General features: G+C 34.4%; 1 protein-coding gene across 5 annotated transcripts in view; it reads right to left on the reverse strand.

Annotated features, from left to right (window-relative positions):
• The window catches only part of LOC106880693 (uncharacterized), a 550,491-nt gene that overhangs the window by 33,298 nt on the left and 496,780 nt on the right, over positions 1-20,413 (reverse strand). For all 5 annotated transcript variants that reach the window (XM_089349496.1, XM_052966175.2, XM_052966174.2 and 2 more), the window contains 4 exons: positions 15,856-15,983; positions 7,382-7,680; positions 2,729-2,870; positions 1,242-1,485 (listed from right to left, as the gene is read on the reverse strand). In XM_089349496.1, coding sequence (XP_089205622.1) covers positions 1,242-1,485; positions 2,729-2,870; positions 7,382-7,680; positions 15,856-15,983 — 813 coding nt within the window. The remainder of the gene's footprint in view (positions 1-1,241; positions 1,486-2,728; positions 2,871-7,381; positions 7,681-15,855; positions 15,984-20,413) is intronic.

Genomic DNA, 20,413 nt, shown 5'->3' on the forward strand with positions numbered 1-20,413 from the left:
AGCCAGAAGGTTGCACCAGGCTCCAATCTGATCTGGCACAGTTTGAACATGGCCGTTGCCAGTACCGCCTGGCTGGCCCTCTTGCCGGTGACACTTAAAAGCACCCACTACACTCTCAGAGTGGTTGGCGTTGGGAAGGACATCCAGCTGTAGAAACTCTGCCAGATCAGATTGGAGCCTGGTGTAGCCATCTGGTTTGCCAGTCCTCAGTCAAATGGAATGCCTTGAATATTTGTTCTGTTACTTTCAAGAGAGATGTTTCTAAGTAGACATTTCCTTTACTATCTTGAGTAAATTTTCTCAATTGATTAACTACAATTACTGATTTAAGATTTTGGAACAAGTCTAGCAATTTTGAGGGAAGTGAGTAAGTCAGTTACATCGATCTCAGTGTTCAACTGGTATTTATTTCACTGAACAAAAAAAAATCAATGTCAGTAGAATTTGAAGAAAGCTAAGATATTGCTCATGTTATTAGCAAAGTTAAAGTTTATACTTGGTATAAGAAGTTTCTAACCAAGAAAAGCCCCTAAAAACTAAATCTCTGTACAGGAAGATTTTGCAGATAGTACTATCAGGACATGAATTAAGTGAATACCCTGGAATCTGCACCCTATAAATCTTCTCTTTATCCGTATCAATGATAGGCTCCTATTTGGAGAATAATGTGATCTTGTTTACAGTCATAAATTTTTGTGTCATTCACATACAACCACGAATATCTCCCACCAGATTCACACATCTGTAGGCAAGAACTTCCAGAATGTTATTAAAAATAATTCTGTAATCATTAAAAAAGCTATGAATTAACGACTCTGTAAATGAGGTGCTTATGTGTAGACACCCTCAATCAAAGACAAACTTATTTCAAGAAAGTAGACCATAATAGATGTATGATATGTGATAAACTATTTCTGCATTAACCCATTACCTACCAGTGATCTCATATGAGATCACTTAAAAATTACAAATTTCGTAATTATCTGTTAATATTTACACATATCTAACCCTTTTTGCTATATCTACTAAGTATATTTCTCTGATATTCAAATGAGGTTTGCTAATTTTTCACCCAATATCTCGCTTATTTCTATTTAAAACGTTATTTTGAAATGTTATTTCGATCATTCCAGCGTGTTTCTAAGGCTGTTTTATGCTAGAAATCATAAAAAATGATTTTTTATAAAAAAAATTTCCAGTTAATAGAATTATGGGAGGTAATGGGTTAAGTTGTGACTTACTTTTTGTTCAATGGTTGATCCGACTTTTAGTGTTTTTACCGCCACAGGTTGCCAACCTTGATCGTCAAGGAAAGCCTCTCCTCCAAACACAGTACCAAATGCTCCTGCGCCTAGTTTTCTGTTTAATACCACATTATCTCGAGGTAATTCCCAGCCATCAAGAGATAGGCACCGGGAGAATCGAGTAGATAATAACCCGAGTTCTTCCATTTTCTGGTTCGAACCTCTGTTACGTCTGCAATACCTGGGAAAAAGAAAATAAGAAAAAAAAAAATTTAGAAAAAAAAAAAAACCTCTTACATAGTATTAGGTTTCTTTATCAATTTAATGAATTAAAACTAACACGAGAATTTCAATTAAATGTTAAGATAAACGAAAGTTTATTTCTTGTGTAAATTTGTTTCTTGAAATCTGTGAAGTAATACAGATTTTTGTGATTTCAGTCACCATTTACATCTCTCCTGAGAACAAAACTACCATTGATAACATCAACATCAAAACACCCCTTCTATTGATGCTATTATTAGCTTACTCTTATTTATTTCTTTACAAATACAAACTGAACATTTTTTTTTCTGCCTTCTTTTATCACATCATTTCTGTTATTAAACCAATTCTTTTAGATCAGCTCTAACAATTTCCAATTTTGCTTGGCTTTGTGTTTGTTCCTCTTACAATACAGGCACATCACAGTTATTCATTCAGTTCTCATTATTCAAGCACATAACATGTCTAAGCAATTTTATTTTTATTAATAAGTACTAGAGACAATACACATTTCTATTGATTTTTTTTCAGAAAATGATATTGACTAATGTATTAATGTAATAAATAAATATTCAGGCAATAAAAAACAAAACAAATAAAATCAAAACAGTTATAAATTGTCAGCTCTGGAAAATTTGGTTAAAATCTTATTTCCAATTTGTGAAAAACAACTAAAACCTTACACCATAAACAGATCTTTCATTTAGAGTTTCCTCATTATCTATTTGATTCTCTAAGGCTTAAGCTTCCCTACAGTTTCTGCTTGCAGCCTCCAAACCTTTCTTCTTTCCTAACAGTCACATACCTGAACAATCCTATTACTGTTCTGAGTAGTAAAAGGACAATTGATTACTCTTACTTATCAAATCTCAATAAACAGTATTGTTTTATAATAGTTCTAAGTAGAATATCCCATAAAAGTTTGTAATATAACATGAAAGAAAAACAAAAACAACAAAAAAGAAACTGAAAAAAAAAAAGTGATTATTTGTTTCCCAATCAGTCAATCAAGAGGAATTTATTTGATGGAAAGTTACACAGGTGCAATTAATTAATTAGCAGTAATTATCACTCTTCAAGATAATTCCATTAAACATCTGAACTTTCATACACACAATTTATACACACAGACATTATTTGTGCATACAGACATAAAATTTATAAATACAGATGTAGAAGTTATAGATAGGTAGTGATTTATCAATGCAAAAATGACTTACCTTTGTCTTATAATTATAAGAACAACGGATATGATGATAGAAAAGAAACCAAATGCCATGACATTTGCAAGAATTACAGCCATTTCACAGTTGACATTCAAGAAAGCTCGAAACTTCTCTATATGGCATTCAGTGACTTTTTCTTGAAATAAAAATGGAAATTTAGGATAGAAAGAATAACCATTTGTGTGGTTTCAACACTGATAAGACAAATGCAATCAATATATTAGCAATTCTAAAGGAAGACTACAATATACATTTTCCCAAATAGTCCTTATTATAATTGAGACAATATAAGTATATCAATATATGCAACTGAAACAGTGCCACTTACTCGTTCAAAGATCACATCACTAAGTATTGGTTTGTCAGATAGATATGATATTTTTTTTCCATTTATTTTAATCTTTTCAATGTTATTTGAATTAAAATTTTAAAAAAAAATTATGGTTTTGTTTTGTAGATCTAATCTTCCTCTATAACATTTGTTTATTGTTTTTGAAATCTGAATAAATTTTACCTTATTTTCAGACACATGATGATGGAATGCCAAACAGAAACAAACAAATAAACAAACATTTATCTGACAACCCAATAATTCATACCTCAGACTACCTCTTACTCTCCCTTTCACATAATTAATTCTGTGAAGGAATGAAACAGAAAGTGCAAGAGAGTAAAATAGACATTGTGGGCGAGAAAAGCATTGTTTGTCCCACCAAAGACTATTTTCTCAAATGTATGTCAGCTGGCTTTGGTTTTCAATAAGAAAGCTTTTACATGCTCACACAACCTACTAGATATACTAGCCAAATCTCCTTTAAATCTCATTCTACTGCATTTATCCAAAATGGTTGAATTGGATAAATGCAGTTCAGAAGTAGTTCAATGACAGAAGGGTCAATCATGCCTGGAGTGCCTTTCGTCATTGTTCTGTTTAATCAGGAGTGATCTGGAGCTAGGCAATATCAACAACCATATTTACTTTAAACCAATAAAAGACAGCCTCTTACATGGTTGTTTGACTTGCTAAAAATAATAACTCATCATCATCATTGTCGTCGTTTACCATCTGCTTTCCATGCTGGCATGGGTTGGATGGTTTGATTGAGGGCTGGTGAGCCAAAAGGCTGCACCAGGTTCCAATCTGATCTAGCAAAATTTCTACAGCTGGATGCCCTTCCTAATGCCAACCATTCCGAGAGTGTAGTGGGTGATTTTTACGTGCCACCCAGGTGGTACTGGCAACAACCATGCTTGAATGGTACTTTTTACATGCCACCAACTTGGGAGCCAGTCAGGTGGTACTGGCAATGATCATGCTCGAGTGGCGCTTTTTACATGCCACTGGCACGGGACCAGTCAGGCAGCACTGGCATCAACCACGCTAGAATGGTGCATTTTGTGTCACCGGCATGGGTGCCAATCAGGGGGTTCTGTCATCGGCCACTCAGTTTCTCTCAATTCATGCTATCAGGAGGGCAGTATTTCTCTGGTGGATTTTGAATTACCACATGAAGCTTTTGTTCAAATAAGTTTATTATTCACGTCAATATGATTCAGGTTTGCTATGAATAACATTTAAACAGAGACCAATATTCTGTGAAGTAGAGATCAAGGCAATTATGCATAACTAAGAAAACAGGAAATGCATAGTTTTACAATGCATAGTTTGTAAGTCCTTAACTCTGATAAATTGCATCTAAATAGTTCTGAGATTCTTGTTAAGTGGAATTCTTTTAATTCTTCCAAATTGTCCAATCCATCACTTCTCAACCAAAGTATTCTGTAACAAATATGTCAGGCACAGTAAATATACCCCATATTGACTAGTTGTTTTTATTTTATGTCTCTTATTGTATAAGAATTCAATTCTCTAACCACTTGAAATACTGTTTCAAAAATACCATTGAGTCAATGAGGGACCCTTAATGTAGTTACTTGGTCTGGTGTAGAAATAGCAGCTATATCTTCCTCAAAATAATATCTTAAGAGAGGAACACACTAGATAATGTAGTCTTATGCACAGAATGACTGAAGAAATATGTGAAGACCATGTCTAAAATGCTTTTGTTCATAAGTCTGTGTGATCAGGGCTGGTCCAGAATTGATAAGCATCTGCAGCAACAGCAAGAATAAGGAGGAGGAGGAAGAGTGGAGGCGGTGGAGGAGGAGGAAGAGATGAGACAGCTGGGGGAAAAGTGGAGCAGAGGAGGAAGAGGGAGAATAGTGGAGCAGAAGGGGGAATAGAGGAGGGGGAGTAGAGGAGCAGAAGGGGGAGAGAGGGGGAAGAGGAGGAAGAAGAGTGGAGGTGAAAGAGGAAGAGTGGAGCAGAAGAGGAAGAATGGAGCAGAGGAGGTGGAAGAGGGGAGACAGAAAAGAAGAGAGGAGGCAGAGGTGGAAGAGGGTGAATAGTGGAGAAGAGGAGGAATAGAGGAGGGGAACTAGAGGAGCAAAAGGTGAAGAGAGGAGGAAGAGGGTGAAGGTGGAAGAGGAGGGAAATTGGAGGGGGGAGGAGAAAGAGTGGAGGTGGAAGAAGAAGAGGAAGGGTGGAAGAGGAGGTTGTGCTGGAGGAATAGGGAGAGAGGAAAAGGAGGAGGCAGTGGGAGTTGTGCTTGGCTACTCATCTAACACAGCTAAACTTGGTCTCCCCAGGGAAACTAATTCTAAGATTCTAATACAATGTACGGAACTCACAAACTCTTATCTCACTTCATTGTATTCATCGATGTGCTCTCCCATCCACCCCCATTATGATGATGACACAATAATTCATTCAGATACTCTGTAACCCCTGTAACACTGTTGAGACAAGAAGACCAGACATGATTATAGAGGGAAAAATAAACAAACATTGTATGATCATAGATTTTGCAATTCCCTATGATAGCAGAGTCGATACTTGGAAGACAAAAAAAAAACCTCCCAGCAACAAAATGGTCGTTAAATATCATAATATATTACATAAATATAAATCATATAAGTTATAATTAGAGCAGTATGGATTCTCTGAACTATTTAACTTGATCATTTTTGTCTCTGTTTTCAAAACTATATTTGATTTAGTCTCTTAAAGAGCCCTACTTTTGCATATGTATATGTCCAAACATTGAATCAGAAACGCATAAAATGGTATTTCTAAAACAGAATCTCAATGCTCTTATCATTTATAACACAACCCACACCCAAACAGGTATATATACATGCATGCATGCACACATATATGTATGCAGGAGTGTGTGTTCGTATATAAATGTACATTGGCATGTTTATATATGTGTGTGTGTGTGTGTGAATTTTAATCAAGTGATAATGTAACAAATACAATAACTTTAATTAATTGGGAATATACTGATATTAACGTGAGATAAATACGTTTGAAGAATGATTAAGGAAACCCACCAAAATGGCAAGGCTGACAGCTTAGGAAAAAAAAAAAAATCACATGTACTGAATTAAGTGATAATGTAGCAAGTACAGTAACTAATTAACTGAGATGGTGGTAATAATATTAAGAAAGAGGTAAATATTGTTGAACAATGCTTAAGAAAGCCAAACAAAGGCAAGACTGACAATTAAAAAAACAAACAGGAAATTGTTAAAATGAGTTGATGCACAAGAGTCCTGATTAATTGAAATAAAGAGGCATTTGCGAGACATAGTGATAACTCTGGATATGTTTTGGACGAATGAGATCTTTTTCATGATTGCCTCTCTAGGAAGAAACTTCAAGTAACGGGGAGTAAAAGTAATCAATTTAAATGATTGTAGTCTCAGAAGTCACATCCATTTAGAAAATAAAGTGATACAGTGACTTGCCAGCTTCACAGACACACACACATATCTGCCTGTCCATCTGACCATCCCTCTCTATCTGTCTCTGTCTCTCTATCAAGCTATATATATATATATATATATATATATATATATATATATATATATATATATGTATATACATATATATGTATACACACACACACATATATACATACACAAAAGTACATATACTCCTACACATATATACATATGTATGAATAAGTTACTACAAGCTGTTCAATTCAGAGATTAATCTTAACAAAATATGGCATACAAAATTTAAAAATGAAAGATGAGGTTATTAACAATTATATGCCTCAGTTGTTAGGTCAAGTTAATATTTGCAATGTTGATAATGTTCTTCTGACAGTTAGTTTCATCTTTTTTATGTTTTCTTTTTCTTTTTGTTCTTTGTAAAATATGTTTGGAAATCTTTAATTTCAATCTGTCATCAGGTGACATGTATTTATATGTACATATGTGAGTGGGATAAAACTGAACTGACAAATCTATACATTTCACAGAGGGCTCCGGCATTAACATTAACTACAGATGCAAACAAGTTGTACAATAACACTGTGCTTGATGAATTGAAACCAGACATATTTTACAAAACAAACAACAACAAAACTAAATAAAAAAGAAAAAAAAGGAAGAAAGATTGAAGTCAATAGACCAATAAAATTTTTCATCATTAGTTCAGGAACATCACATATCTAAATATCAGAAATGAGGATTCTATAATCACTTTCTTGACAGAATGGAAGAATTTAAAGATCATATAATAATAATAACAATAATAATAATAATAAAGAATAGTTGAAAATGAAAACTAACCATTTTGCCTACCATCTGCAGGAGGTTTCCCATTTGGTGAGAGCCAGCGCACCTTTCTCTTGTAAAGCCGAAGAATTCCGTTATCTATTTCTTCATTTCCTGAAGCTACTGGAGGTGTACTACCACGGATGTTTATGCGAGGATTATTATGGATAGTTGGGATATATTGACCAATGAGACGGGTTTCGTTGTGAAAATATTGTAGAATGTTAATTGTACCTATGCGTTCACCTCCTTGGAAACTTATGTGGCCAGATACACCATCAAATTTGGTTTCATTGATGTATTGTACTAGCTGACTGAAAAATATTAATGATAAAAATAATTGTTTAGGAGCAAACACAATAAACTGTTTAACTCTTTAGCATTCATATTATTCTGTCAAATGTAATGCTTATTTATTCATTGTTTTGAATTAACCATGCATTATCTCAAAGCTTCGAGATTTTGATGATGTGATTGTTTATTTTTAGAATAAGAGGCAGGACATGGCTCGTTTGAATGTAAAACCAGTAGAATATTAGGACCAGAAAATGGCTGGTTTTAATGCTAAAAGGATAAATTCTGTCTCTGGTAACATCCTCTAACACATACAGTAGCTGTTAAAACTCCAAAATTTATTCCCATAAAGCATTTGTTCTCTTTTAGAGATGTTAATAAGTAACTGAAAGGAAATTTAGTTGTTATTATTAGGATGTTGAATTAGCATTCATTACATTGGTACCTATATGCCAGTCATTTGGAACACGCTGTGCATTTCCAGCTTGCCTGCTTCTGCTATGGCCTCCCTAAAAATCTTGCAGATACACTGGATCATACTGTGCCGAGAAGCAAATGCCCCAAACACAATACTTGGCATATTCAAATACTGAATGTTAGTGTGTGCAGTGTTGTCCTAAACAAGACAAAAACATGGAATCTCTCAACTGTTGGGTCTGTTGATCACACCAAAATATTTGACCAAAGACCTTAGTTTTGTTCAAGCAGGACTAATCAAGAAATAGAGAATTAACGAGTTAATGTTTAATAGTGATTTAACAAGGGATAAAAGAGAGATTGCTAATTAACCTACTCCATATATCATCATTGCCATCACCATCAACTGTTCTCTATGCTGGCATGGGTTGGATGGTTTGGCAGGAGTTGGCCAGCTGAAGAATTACCCAGGCCCCATTGTCTGTTTTGGCATAGTTTCTAAGGCAGGATGTCCTTCCTAATGCCAACCACTTAACAGAGAGTACTGGGTGCTTTTTACATGGCACTGGCGTGAGTGCTTTCCTAAGTGGCATGGGGCTTACTGTCAGTGAGTGTTCTTGACATAATATCTGCTCACATCTAGTTTGGTGATTTTTAATTTGGGCTGTAGCACTCCTTTGGATGTAATTATGAGCTGATAAGAAGGGGAAAATGTTAAGGGGTGATATAGAGGGAACAGAGTGTTTAAAAGGGCTGTAATTTTTGTTTCAGAAATAAAATATTTAAACCATATAATGCTCATATTCTAAATACATTTTCAAAAACTCTTTGTTGGGATTAAAACAGGAGTAGAACATTGAGCAAAAATGTGACTGATACACCAAGATCCAATATAATTTTGTTGGATAAGCCTTCAACACCTTTAGTAAAATTTCATTAAGATTTGTTATAGGTGGCGCTAGTTCACACAAATATCTAAAACATAGCACATGTTAGATGTGGTCGGATAAGAACATATGGGTAATAAACAATTATGTAAAATTAATTTCACTTAGATTAAATAATCTACTTTGGGGTGGGGGGTAAAACATGGTGAAGGGCTTTTGTAAAGCCCCATTAGGTCAAAGCGGGTATTGAGCTAGAAAAGGTTGAGAACCAGCAAGGACATATTTCTTCACTGGAGATGGAATATGAATCCTTGACACTTTAGTTGATATACAATAGACATAGCCAGCTGTAATTTCCTTTATATCATTGTTTAATAAATATTAATAGGTATAGACAACGTTTGAAGCAATTAAAGGCAATAACAATATGACATAGAATTATTATTTATTAATCATAATGAAAAATGGTGTTGCAGATGAGAAAAGGTAGAGAACCAGACAAAATACCCTGCAGTATTTCGTTACAATTCTTTACATTCTCAATACAAATACTGCTGAGATTCACTTTCCTTTCCTTCTTGTCTGGAGTTATCTTTATCATCACAACCATTTTTATTTCTGTTTTTATTTTTCCTAAGCTGGTGTGGCTTAGATAAGAGTTAGTGCTCAATGGTCAGATGCCCTTCCTGTTGCAGACCTTGATTTTCAAGTAAGGACTTTTTTTTTTATTCTACTTATCATATGATGAAATCATGAGCTATGGGACAGATTGTTTATGACAGAATAAACACTGACTGTCACAGTGTTTGCCATATGGGACAATATGAAGACAGAGAAATACTCAAACACATACCTACACACACACATATACAGAGCATTGGATTAACCATTAAGCAGAATAAGCACAAGCTTAGGGCATTAAGTGAAGTGGGGGCATCACAGAACTGGTAAATGGTTTACGACACAAAAGAAATCACCTTAAAGTTGTTAAAATAATACTTGGGACACTTTATCTCTGCTATATATAGAAGCAAATATGTGATGTAAGATTAATTTTGAGGATCTGATCAAAAGCAGGAGAAAATATTTCAAATATAAATAAAGTGAAAATATACAAAAACAAACATTATTTTTCATCTTACTGTTAGTTTTGTTGTATTTTGAAAAATAAAAAATTATTTTATGGTTTATAATTTATTGTTTATATTTTTAATTACATATATATGGGAGCACCAAAACCTTTAAAGTGCTTAGGGCCCCTATGGGTCTTAATCTGGCCCTGCATATTCACACACATGTACAATGGTTCCTGTTTAGTTTCTGTGAAGCAAGTCTCAAACAGAGTGCTTTGGATGACTCAAGAATAGTGTAGAAGATATTTTACGTTTAGGGGTTACCCTGTGGTAGTCCCAGCACTGAGCACTTTGGTGTCACTTTAACAGGTAAACTTATGCCTGTATCATCATGAATTCTTCTCTGACAGAACAAAACAGAAACTGAGCCTGCTGTTGCACCCTTCAGCCCAATACAGCCCATGTTGCTATGCAGTGGGTTGAAATCTGAAATCCTTAACCACACAGCCAAGCCAGCACCTAAGTACCAGTAATATATTAGCTTCCACTTCCAAATGTCCTATTAGGGAACACCCCATTCAGTAACTGTTTCCATTTCATCAGGCCACTGTTTGCTTGCAGTGCCAATGCTCTATCTGCTTGCACCAGTGCCTCTCTTTCTTTCCTATAGGCTGTGTCATATAAAGTCATAAACGCATACTCATGTCTGGTTTTGCACTGGGCTACACAACCAAGAAGGGCCTTGTATTTTAGCTGTTCTAATGTTTACTGGTGATGCCTTGGGTGCCAGTCAGTTCCTCCATGTCATCATGATGGTCCCTTCCCTGAACACTTTAGGATCACATTTACTGATGTTCTCATGTCTGTGTCATCACGAATTCTTCACTGATAGAATTAAACAGAAGTATGAGTCTGTTCATGCTTGCAAACACTCCAATACTGCTTAATTTCCAATAATACACATCTACACATAAACACACACACGTGCGTGTGTGTGTGTGGGGGGGGGGAGACAAGTATATATATACTCCTTAGCTTAAAATTAAATTTTTTCATGGGTTATGTGAATATAATTATTGGAAGTTGAAACTTGGTAAATCTTTATTATCATTGCCAATATTCAGAAGATGTTATAAATATTTATGAAATTTCTGCTTCCTATACATTATACAACTTTAATTTCAATATTGAGTACTTTCCCATTTTGTTTATACATGCACACACACACACACACACAAACACATATACATACATACACATATGCGCATACACTCACACATATATATGTAAATACTTAATCATGTGTGTAAATTTGATACTGATATGCATGTAGTAATATCCAAATTATACATTCAGTTCGTGGTTATTACTCTATGTGTGTGTGTACACCAACACACACACACAAATATGAATGTAAATGGCCTAGTAGTTAGAGATTCGGGTTCATGACCATAATGTACTGGGTTCAATTTCTGCCCCTGTGCATGTCACATCATTTTACATTGTTCCAGTGTACATAGCTGAAAATGAGTATCAGCTAACTGTTGGTGCAGACCATCCTCAGTGTTTGAACAGGCCAAAGTTTGAGTGCATCAAGAGGCTGACTATGTATTCTTACCACTACATTGACACTTGAAACAATTACTGAAAGCATCATAAAAGCTACACGGTTATTCTTGCAATTGCCACCTAAGCTGTATCTCTCTCTCTCTCTCTCTCTCTCTCTCTCTCTCTCTCTCTATATATATATATATATATATATATAGCTATAGGCACACACACACACACACATATATATATATGTATATATATATATATATATATATATATATATATATATATATATATATATATAGCTATAGGCACACACACACACACACATATATATATATATATATATATATATATATATATATATATATATATATATATATATATGTGTGTGTGTGTGCCTATAGCTATATATATATATATATATATATATATGTATGTATGTATGTATGTATGTATGTATGTATAATATTAAATAGTTAGAAAATAATAATTATCAGCCTTTCTGAGATGCATGAAATTAGCATTAAATTATATTAATCAACACTGAATGAAATTGTATATCTGCAAGAACTCAGATTAAGAAAATAACCATAACCCAGTTAGCTAATAATTGGTTTTCTAAAGAAGATTTCTCTTTTATTTGCACTAGTTTCATTTTATTATTATTTTTTATTTTCAATTCCCACAAGCTAATCAGCAATTTGAATTTCAACAGCAACTGCTAATAAAAGAAAATTAAAATGAAAGAAAAGTCATATTTCTTTTGTCAGAAAGACATTAACTGTAAAATAGTTATATGTTTAATTTTTCAATATTTTTGGATGTTAATAAGATATCTAGGTAGAATGTCGAAAATGCAGTGCTGCTAAATTTGAGCAAAGGAAATATACTTCCTTGATATCTTTCGTAGTCAGGATGACATTACTTACAACGCTATTACTATAATGAAAAGTGTACGTACTACTTGTTATAATAACTATGTCCTAAGGTATTATTAGCTATTAAAGCAATTATAAGCATTCATATTCATAAATGTTTGTTTTTATTGGTTCTATTAGGAAACACTAATGAAATGTTATATCCCATCATATGAAAGAAACAACATTTATTGTAGAGAATATCACTTAATACTCTTAGCAGATTGAACTTGATGGCTCACATTTCTGAGTTTGAATTCTGCAAGGCTTCAATCGAACTTTTCTTCTCTATAGTATGAAATATATATCTGTAATATATAGTTTCTTATTCCTCCTCATGCTTTGTTTTCTTCTTCTTCATTGTCGTCATCATCATCATCATTTAACGTCCGTTTCCCATGCAGGCATGGGTTGGACAGCTTGACAGGAGCTGGCTAGCTGGAGAGCTGCACCACTCCTGTTTTGGCATGGTTTTTATAACTTGAGGTCCTTCCTAAAGCCAATCCCTTTACTGAGTGTTCTGGGTGCTTCTGCTTTTGCTCCAGAATGAATGCTTTATATGTGGCACTGGCACAGGTGAATTTTATGTGGCACTGACAGGGGTACATTATACATGGCACCAATGTGGGTGCTTGTATGTGACACCAGCACAGATGCTTTTTACGTGGCACCGAAAGTATAGGATCACCTTAATTCCCTTTATTAACCCCACTGCAAATGAACTTTGTTTCTATGGGAGGAATCTTATGGAAAATAAGTCAACCTACTCCAAAACGGATGACAAAACCTATCTCCTGTAAAAAGTAAAAGTGAAAAAAATCACTCTCATCATTATCTTTTATCTGTTTCAGTCATTAGACTGTGGCCATACTACGGCACCATTTTGAAGAATTTTTTAGTTGAATGAATCAACCCCAGTACTTAATTTTTTTAAGCCTGGTACTTACTTTATCACTCTTCTTGCCAAACTGCTAGGTTACGGAGATGTAAATAAACCAATACCAGTTGTTAAGCAGTGGTGAGGGACAAACACAGACACAAAGGCTCACACACACAACAGGTTTCTTTCAGTTTCTGTTTACCAAATCCACTCACAAGACTTTGGTCAGTCCAATGCTATAGTAGAAGACACTTGCTCAAGGTGCCACACAGTGGGACTGAACCTGGATCCATGTGGTTGGGAAGCAACCATGCTTACACCTATACTAGAAAACAAATGTTTACCATATGACTGTGTCTCATATATAAGAAACACATGTCTATCATGTGTTAAATCTTGACATCATCATTACGGTCATGTTCAACATGAGACTAATTGTGATTATTATCATTATTAATTTTGTGGTTTTTGTTATCATTATTATTATTAAGGCTGCAATCTGGCAGAATTGCAAGCACATTGGAGAATATGTTTAGTAGCATCTCTCCTGGCACTTTACACTCTGAGTTCAAATTTTACCAAGGTCAACTTTTCCCTTTATCCAGTTGGGAGCCTACAAAATAAACTACCAGTTGAGCACTGGGGTTTCTGTAATCAGCCAACATCCTCCCCTTAAAAGGAACTGCTAGCCTTTTACCAATATTAAAACCCATTAACATTATGCTTGATATGGTGGTGAGCTGACACAGTTGCTAGCATGTCAGAGAAAAAGTTAAATATCATTTCTTCTGGTTCTTTATGTTCTGAGATCTAATCCAGCCATGACCAACTGGTAGTCAAGGACAGGGGTTGATGTGATAAACCTGCCCCCTTTCTCCAAAATTGCTGGCTTTGTGCCAAAATTAGAAAGAATTATTATTATTATTATTATTATTATTATTATTATTATTAAGGTGGTGAGCTGGCAGAACCGTCAGCATGTCAGTCAAAATGCTTAGCAGCATTTCTTCCGGCTCTTTACATTCTGGGTTCAAATTCCACCGTGGTTGACTTTGCTTTTTATCCTTTCGGGGTCGATAAATTAGGTACCAGTGAAACACTGGGGTCATTGTAATTGACTAGTCCCCTTCCCCAAAATTTCAGGCCTTGTGCCTCTTGTACAAAGGATTATTATTATTATTATTATTATCATTATTATTATTATCATTATTATTAATTATAATCAATAAAAATATTAATCCTTTCTCATAATTATTAGGCCTCTGGGCATAATGCTTAGCAGCATTTTGTCCATCTTTACATTCTGAGTTCAAATTCCACTGTGGCTGTCTTTGCCTTTCATCGTGTTGGGGTTGATAAAACAAGTACCAGTCAAACACTGGGGCTGATGTAATCAACTTATCCCCTCCCACCAAATTTCAGGTTTTGTGCCTATAGTAGACGGGTCAATGTAATCGACTCATCTCCCCCCCCCCATATTGCTGCCCCTGTGGCAAAATTTGAAACCATTATTATAATTATTAAGGGTACTGGATTGGAACATCATTACAGCATCAGACAAAATGTCTTATGGTATTTATTTTGACTCTCTACAATCTTGGTTCAAATCTTGCCAAGGCCAGCTTTGTTTTTTATCTCCCACACCCCAAGTTGATAAAATGAAGTACAAGTGCTGGTGACAAGGTACTGACTAATCTCCACCCTTCAAAATTGCTGGCCTTGTGCCAAATTAGACAGTTATTATTATTATCAATATTATCATTACAAGCATGGCTGTGTCGTAAGAAGCTTGCTTCCCAACCACATGGTTCCACGTTCAGTCCCACTGCGTGGTACCTTGGGCAAGTGTCTTCTACTATAGCCTCAGGCCAACCAAAGCCTTGTGAGTGGATTTGGTAGACGGAAACTGAAAGAAGCCTGTCTTATATATATATGTGTGTGTGTGTGTATTTGTCCCCCCACCATTGCTTGACAACCGATGTTGGTGTGTTTACGTCCCCATAACTTAGCAGTTCGGCAAAAGAGACTGAGTAAGTACTAGGCTTACAAAGAATAAGTCCTGGGATCAATTTCTTTGACTAAAAGTGGTGCTGCAGCATGGTCACAGTCAAATGACTGAAACAAGTAAAGGAATACTTTCTGTTTCCTATTAGAATGAGTCTGAATTTTATAAGCAAACAATGTGTCCCCACACAGAGAAAGGGTGACGCAGTTAATTGATTCCTACTTCATATGGAATGGCTTAAAAATGGAAGACTTCCTCAAAATTGTTTGTTTCTTAAATAAATTATTATATATCTGTAATCTTAAATTTAAATTCCTTAATTGTTTTTCAATTCATCAGTATTAGCATCATCATCATCACCACCACCACTGCTAAATCCCCCTCCCCATCATCATCATCATAATGATCATCATGAGGTGTTGTTTTCAAGAAAAGATAAGGTATTAAAATATCATATCTGACCTTGTTGTTGCTGGTGTATGAAGAGCTTCTAATGCACTTGGGTTACTTTTTAATAACTTATCCAAAGCATAAGCAAACACCCAGACTGCATCATACACGTAGCCTGCAAATGTGCTCTCATCGTTATTCTGAAAAAAAAAAAAAAGAAAATATATATATATATATATAGTTTTGGTAATATGAAATAAAAAAAAATAAAATAAAAGCATGATGGAATAAATATGATATTAAATAACTGTAAAAGTATATTGTCTTTGTAAAGAAGCTGCAAAAAGACTTTAATAAATATATATCTATTTACCATATTATTCTAAACTAAGAAAATATTATTTTAATCTAGAAAATTAAAATTTAAAATTAAACTGTGGCTAGGAATGAATACACTAATCTAATTTAATCAGTTATATGTTGTTTCTTGGTAAATCTAGAGCACCAGGAAGTATGGTTTTCTGCAAAATATTCCCAAGATTTGATATTAATACTGTGAGTTAAGATACTTTTAGAAAAATTCTGGGGTATGCTTTCTGTCAACCAAACTAAGCTTTCTGCTGCCAAGATTACAGTACATCAAGTTGTTTTGGTAGGTGTCACCTTAGGGCATCAAACAGTATATCCAATCTGTATCTCAACATGTTGTCTCCATTAAGTCGTATACACCAGATGGTTCTTCAAAGCCGGGTCACATTGAAATGATTCAATATACAACATCATAATATATAGAATATAGTTTCAGATCAGTGGGATGGTAATTTTCTTATTTTATACTTTCTATTACAATCTTCCAGAGACAGAGTTGTGTTTAGAACTAACATTTATATTTCTCACAGGCATGGATGTATAGTTAAAAAGCTGGCTTCCCAACCGTGTGGTTTTCAGTTCAATCTCACTGTACAACAACTTGGGCAAATGTCTTCTACTGTAGCACTGGGCCATCCAAAGTCTTGCAAGTCAATTTAGTAACTGGAAACTGAAAGAAGCTTGTTGTATGTATGTGTATGTGTATAGGTGTGTTTGTATGTACCCTTGTCAAGATACCATGTGATGGTTGTAAATGAGCATTATCATCATCATACAAACAATTTTGTTCATTTCCAGTCTTCTGTGTAAAACATGTCTGATCACAAAGAAATATTACATTGATTTGAAACAGGTGAGGGTTAGCAACAGGAAAGGCATCTGCCTCAACAAATTCTGTTTGACGCATGCAAGTATGGAAAAGTGGACATTAAATGATGATGATGGTGATGAATGCTGCCAGAAGTCAAGAAGTTATTAATTGCTTTAAATTTCTGTTTTTTCACAAAGATTTGAGAGATTTGGCAATTGTTTTCTGAAAAAATGAACTGAAATTTATCTACATTTTTTGCCCTTTATAATGAAGACAGAATTGCTTTAGATCATAAAGAATTTCATCATCATCATTGTTTCAACATTCACATTTCCATGCTCGCATGGGCAGGATGTCCTTCCTGTTGCCAACTCTCACTTGTTTCCAGGTAAGGTAATATTTCCCCATGATCACACATGTCTCAGAAGACTGGAAATAAAGGACACTGCTTACATGATAGTGACACTTGCTTACAACTATCATGTGAAGTCAAAGCAAGGAGACAGTAACATTCCCCACCCTCCACGCATACATACACAAGGCTTCTTTCAGTTTCCATCTACTAAATTCACTCACAAGGCTTTTGTTGATTCAGGTCTATATAAGAAGACACTTGCCTAACTGTGTTACACAATGAAATGGAACCCAGAGTCATGGTGTTGCAAAGCAAACTTTTTATCACACAGCTATACCTGTGTCAGTATGTATTTATATGTCTTTAAGCTGAGGTGTTATTTAGTCTGCAGTAATAAATAAAAAGAAACCATTTGACAATTGTGTATTCGCCTGCCTGACAATTCTCAGGTGACTGAGATTTTACAGTTCTCAAGTAGATGTATACTTTACTTCAATAGGCTGATGCAAACTTGGATAGGATATCTGAGATCATAAAACAGAACATAATGCTAAAAAAGCATAGAATACAAAGACCATAAAACTTAATTGCCTTGACCTTTCAACAGTCTATCTCTCTCTTTCTTCTTCTTCTCCATCAAACACACCCACAAGGAATCATTTGAAGAGATCAAAATGAATTCAAACTATGTAAGAACAACTAGATACAGAAAGTAAGGGAGAAGAACTAAGAACAAACAAGAAAAAACAACAACAAAACAACACCTTTTCTCTCTTGTTTGCTACTCTCTCTCTCTCTCTCTCTCTCTCTCTCTCTCTCTCTTGGCTGTGGTCATTCTGGGGTACTGCTCTGATGTGTTTAGTTGAGCAAACTGAGCCCACTACTTACTAAGCTTGTTATCAATTCTGTTGGTCTCTTTTGTTGAATCACTAAGTTATAGGCATGTAAACAAGACCACACTGGATGAAGTTCTTGACAAAGTTGAATATATACCCTTCTAAACAGTAAATAGTTACACCTATGTATATTAAATTTAGCTATACATACATACATACATACATACATACATACATACATACATACATACATATATAAACATTAATACATGACAGGTAAAAAATATGTCTCATCTCATTTGTGAATAATACAAGAAGAATAATGCCTAATTACTTTTGAAACCAGATTTACAAACTAAATGCATATTACAGAAATCAGTCATAGGAACTGAACAAGTTATACCATCAGGAATACCCAGCCAAACTACTAGTCTTAGGTTCTCATATGATGCTGTACAAACAATGCAGTACTGAGAAACAATAAAGGAAAATCCCTCTTATTTGTTTTCTGTAGGATCTTTAAGCTTCTGCTCTTTAAGATGATATTAATATACAACAGCATGGTAGAGGTTTAGCTTAGACTTCATGGTATGAAGTTATACAGATACTGACAACTTGTAAGAGTATTACTGCTGTAATTGAAGAAGTAGAATCTTTACATGGAATATATATATATATATATATACACATACACACACACATATCTATACATACAAGCATATCTATATATCTATAATCGGTATATGTCTCTATACATTTATGTGTACACACACACATATGTCTGTGTGTTTATATACGCATGTGTTTTTGTAAATATGTCTATATAAAGATGTGTGTGTGTGTGCAGATATATCTACACATATATGTAGACAGGCATATGTGTAGATATATATATATATATATATATACACATTTAGACATGATACAAATAACATGAGTAAAGTTTGAGGCAAAGAGGAAGTAAACAAACAAAAATACTATATGGAATCAGACAAGTGAAAATATATGCCTGAAAAGCATAGAAATATAAAGCAAAAGAAACGATAAACAAATAAGTTTACAATGAAGATTAATATACCAAAGGAAGAAACAGAAAAAAATCTGACATTTTGGGTGATACCCTTTATCAAAGAAATAATAAAAAAATGTATTGAAGAAACAATTGAGAGGCAGTAGAGAGAGAAAAAGTATACAATACTAAAAACACATCTGAGACCTGCCATGTGAATGTTTAACTATTTTTCGCTCTATCACACATCTATTAGTTTATCTAGCTACCAGTATATGTCTCTATGCATTTATGTGTATAGACACACACATATAGCTGTGTGTTTATATATGTATGTGTTTTTGTGTATATGTCTATATAATATAGAGATGTGTGCGTGTGCATATATATATACATATATATTTGTATATATATATGCACATAACACACACAAACAAGTATATATTAATGTATATGTGTATGTTTACATACATACACACATATGATTTACATTTTTTATTTACATTTCATATTCCAAATCTTATGTATTATATTGACACTATACTGTATCACTAATATTTCAATTTTTAACTACAATGTTCATACATATTCCATGTATATTTCAGGTGCAAGCATGGCTGTATGGTAAGAAGCTTGCTTCCCAACCACACGGTTTTGGGTTCAGTCCTACTGCATGGCACCTTTGGCAAGTGTCTTCCATAGCCTCGGGCCAAACAAAGCCTTGTGAGTGGAGTGGATTTAGTGGATGGAAACTGAAAGAAGCTCCTTGTGTGTGTGTGTGTGTGTGTGTGTGTGTGTGTGTGTGTGTGTGTGTGTGTGTGTGTGTGTGTGTGTATATATATATATATATATATATATATATATATATATATACACATACACACACAATCAGTCGCCATGATTGACCACTAAATCCACAAGTTTTATTCATTCTCTCTGTTTATTTTCTCTTATTCCTTTCTGTTGAAGAGCACAGGTGCTCAAATAAATAAATTTCAGACCTTGTGCCTATAGTAGAAAAAATTATCATCACCTATATCATCATCATCATCATTATTATTACTATTATTAAATAGGCAGCGTGTTGGCAGAATTATCAGCATACTGGACAAAATGCTTAGTGGCATTTCACCTGTCGCCATGTTCTGAGTTCAAATTTGCCTTTCATCCTTTCATGGTCAATAAATTAAGTACCAGTGAAACACTGGAGGTCAATGTAATTGTCTAGTTCTCTCACACAAAATTTCAAG

Source organism: Octopus bimaculoides, chromosome 3 (assembly GCF_046866305.1).
Source record: "Octopus bimaculoides isolate indiv1 chromosome 3, ASM4686630v1, whole genome shotgun sequence".
In the NCBI taxonomy this organism is placed as follows: Eukaryota; Metazoa; Mollusca; class Cephalopoda; order Octopoda; family Octopodidae; genus Octopus; species Octopus bimaculoides.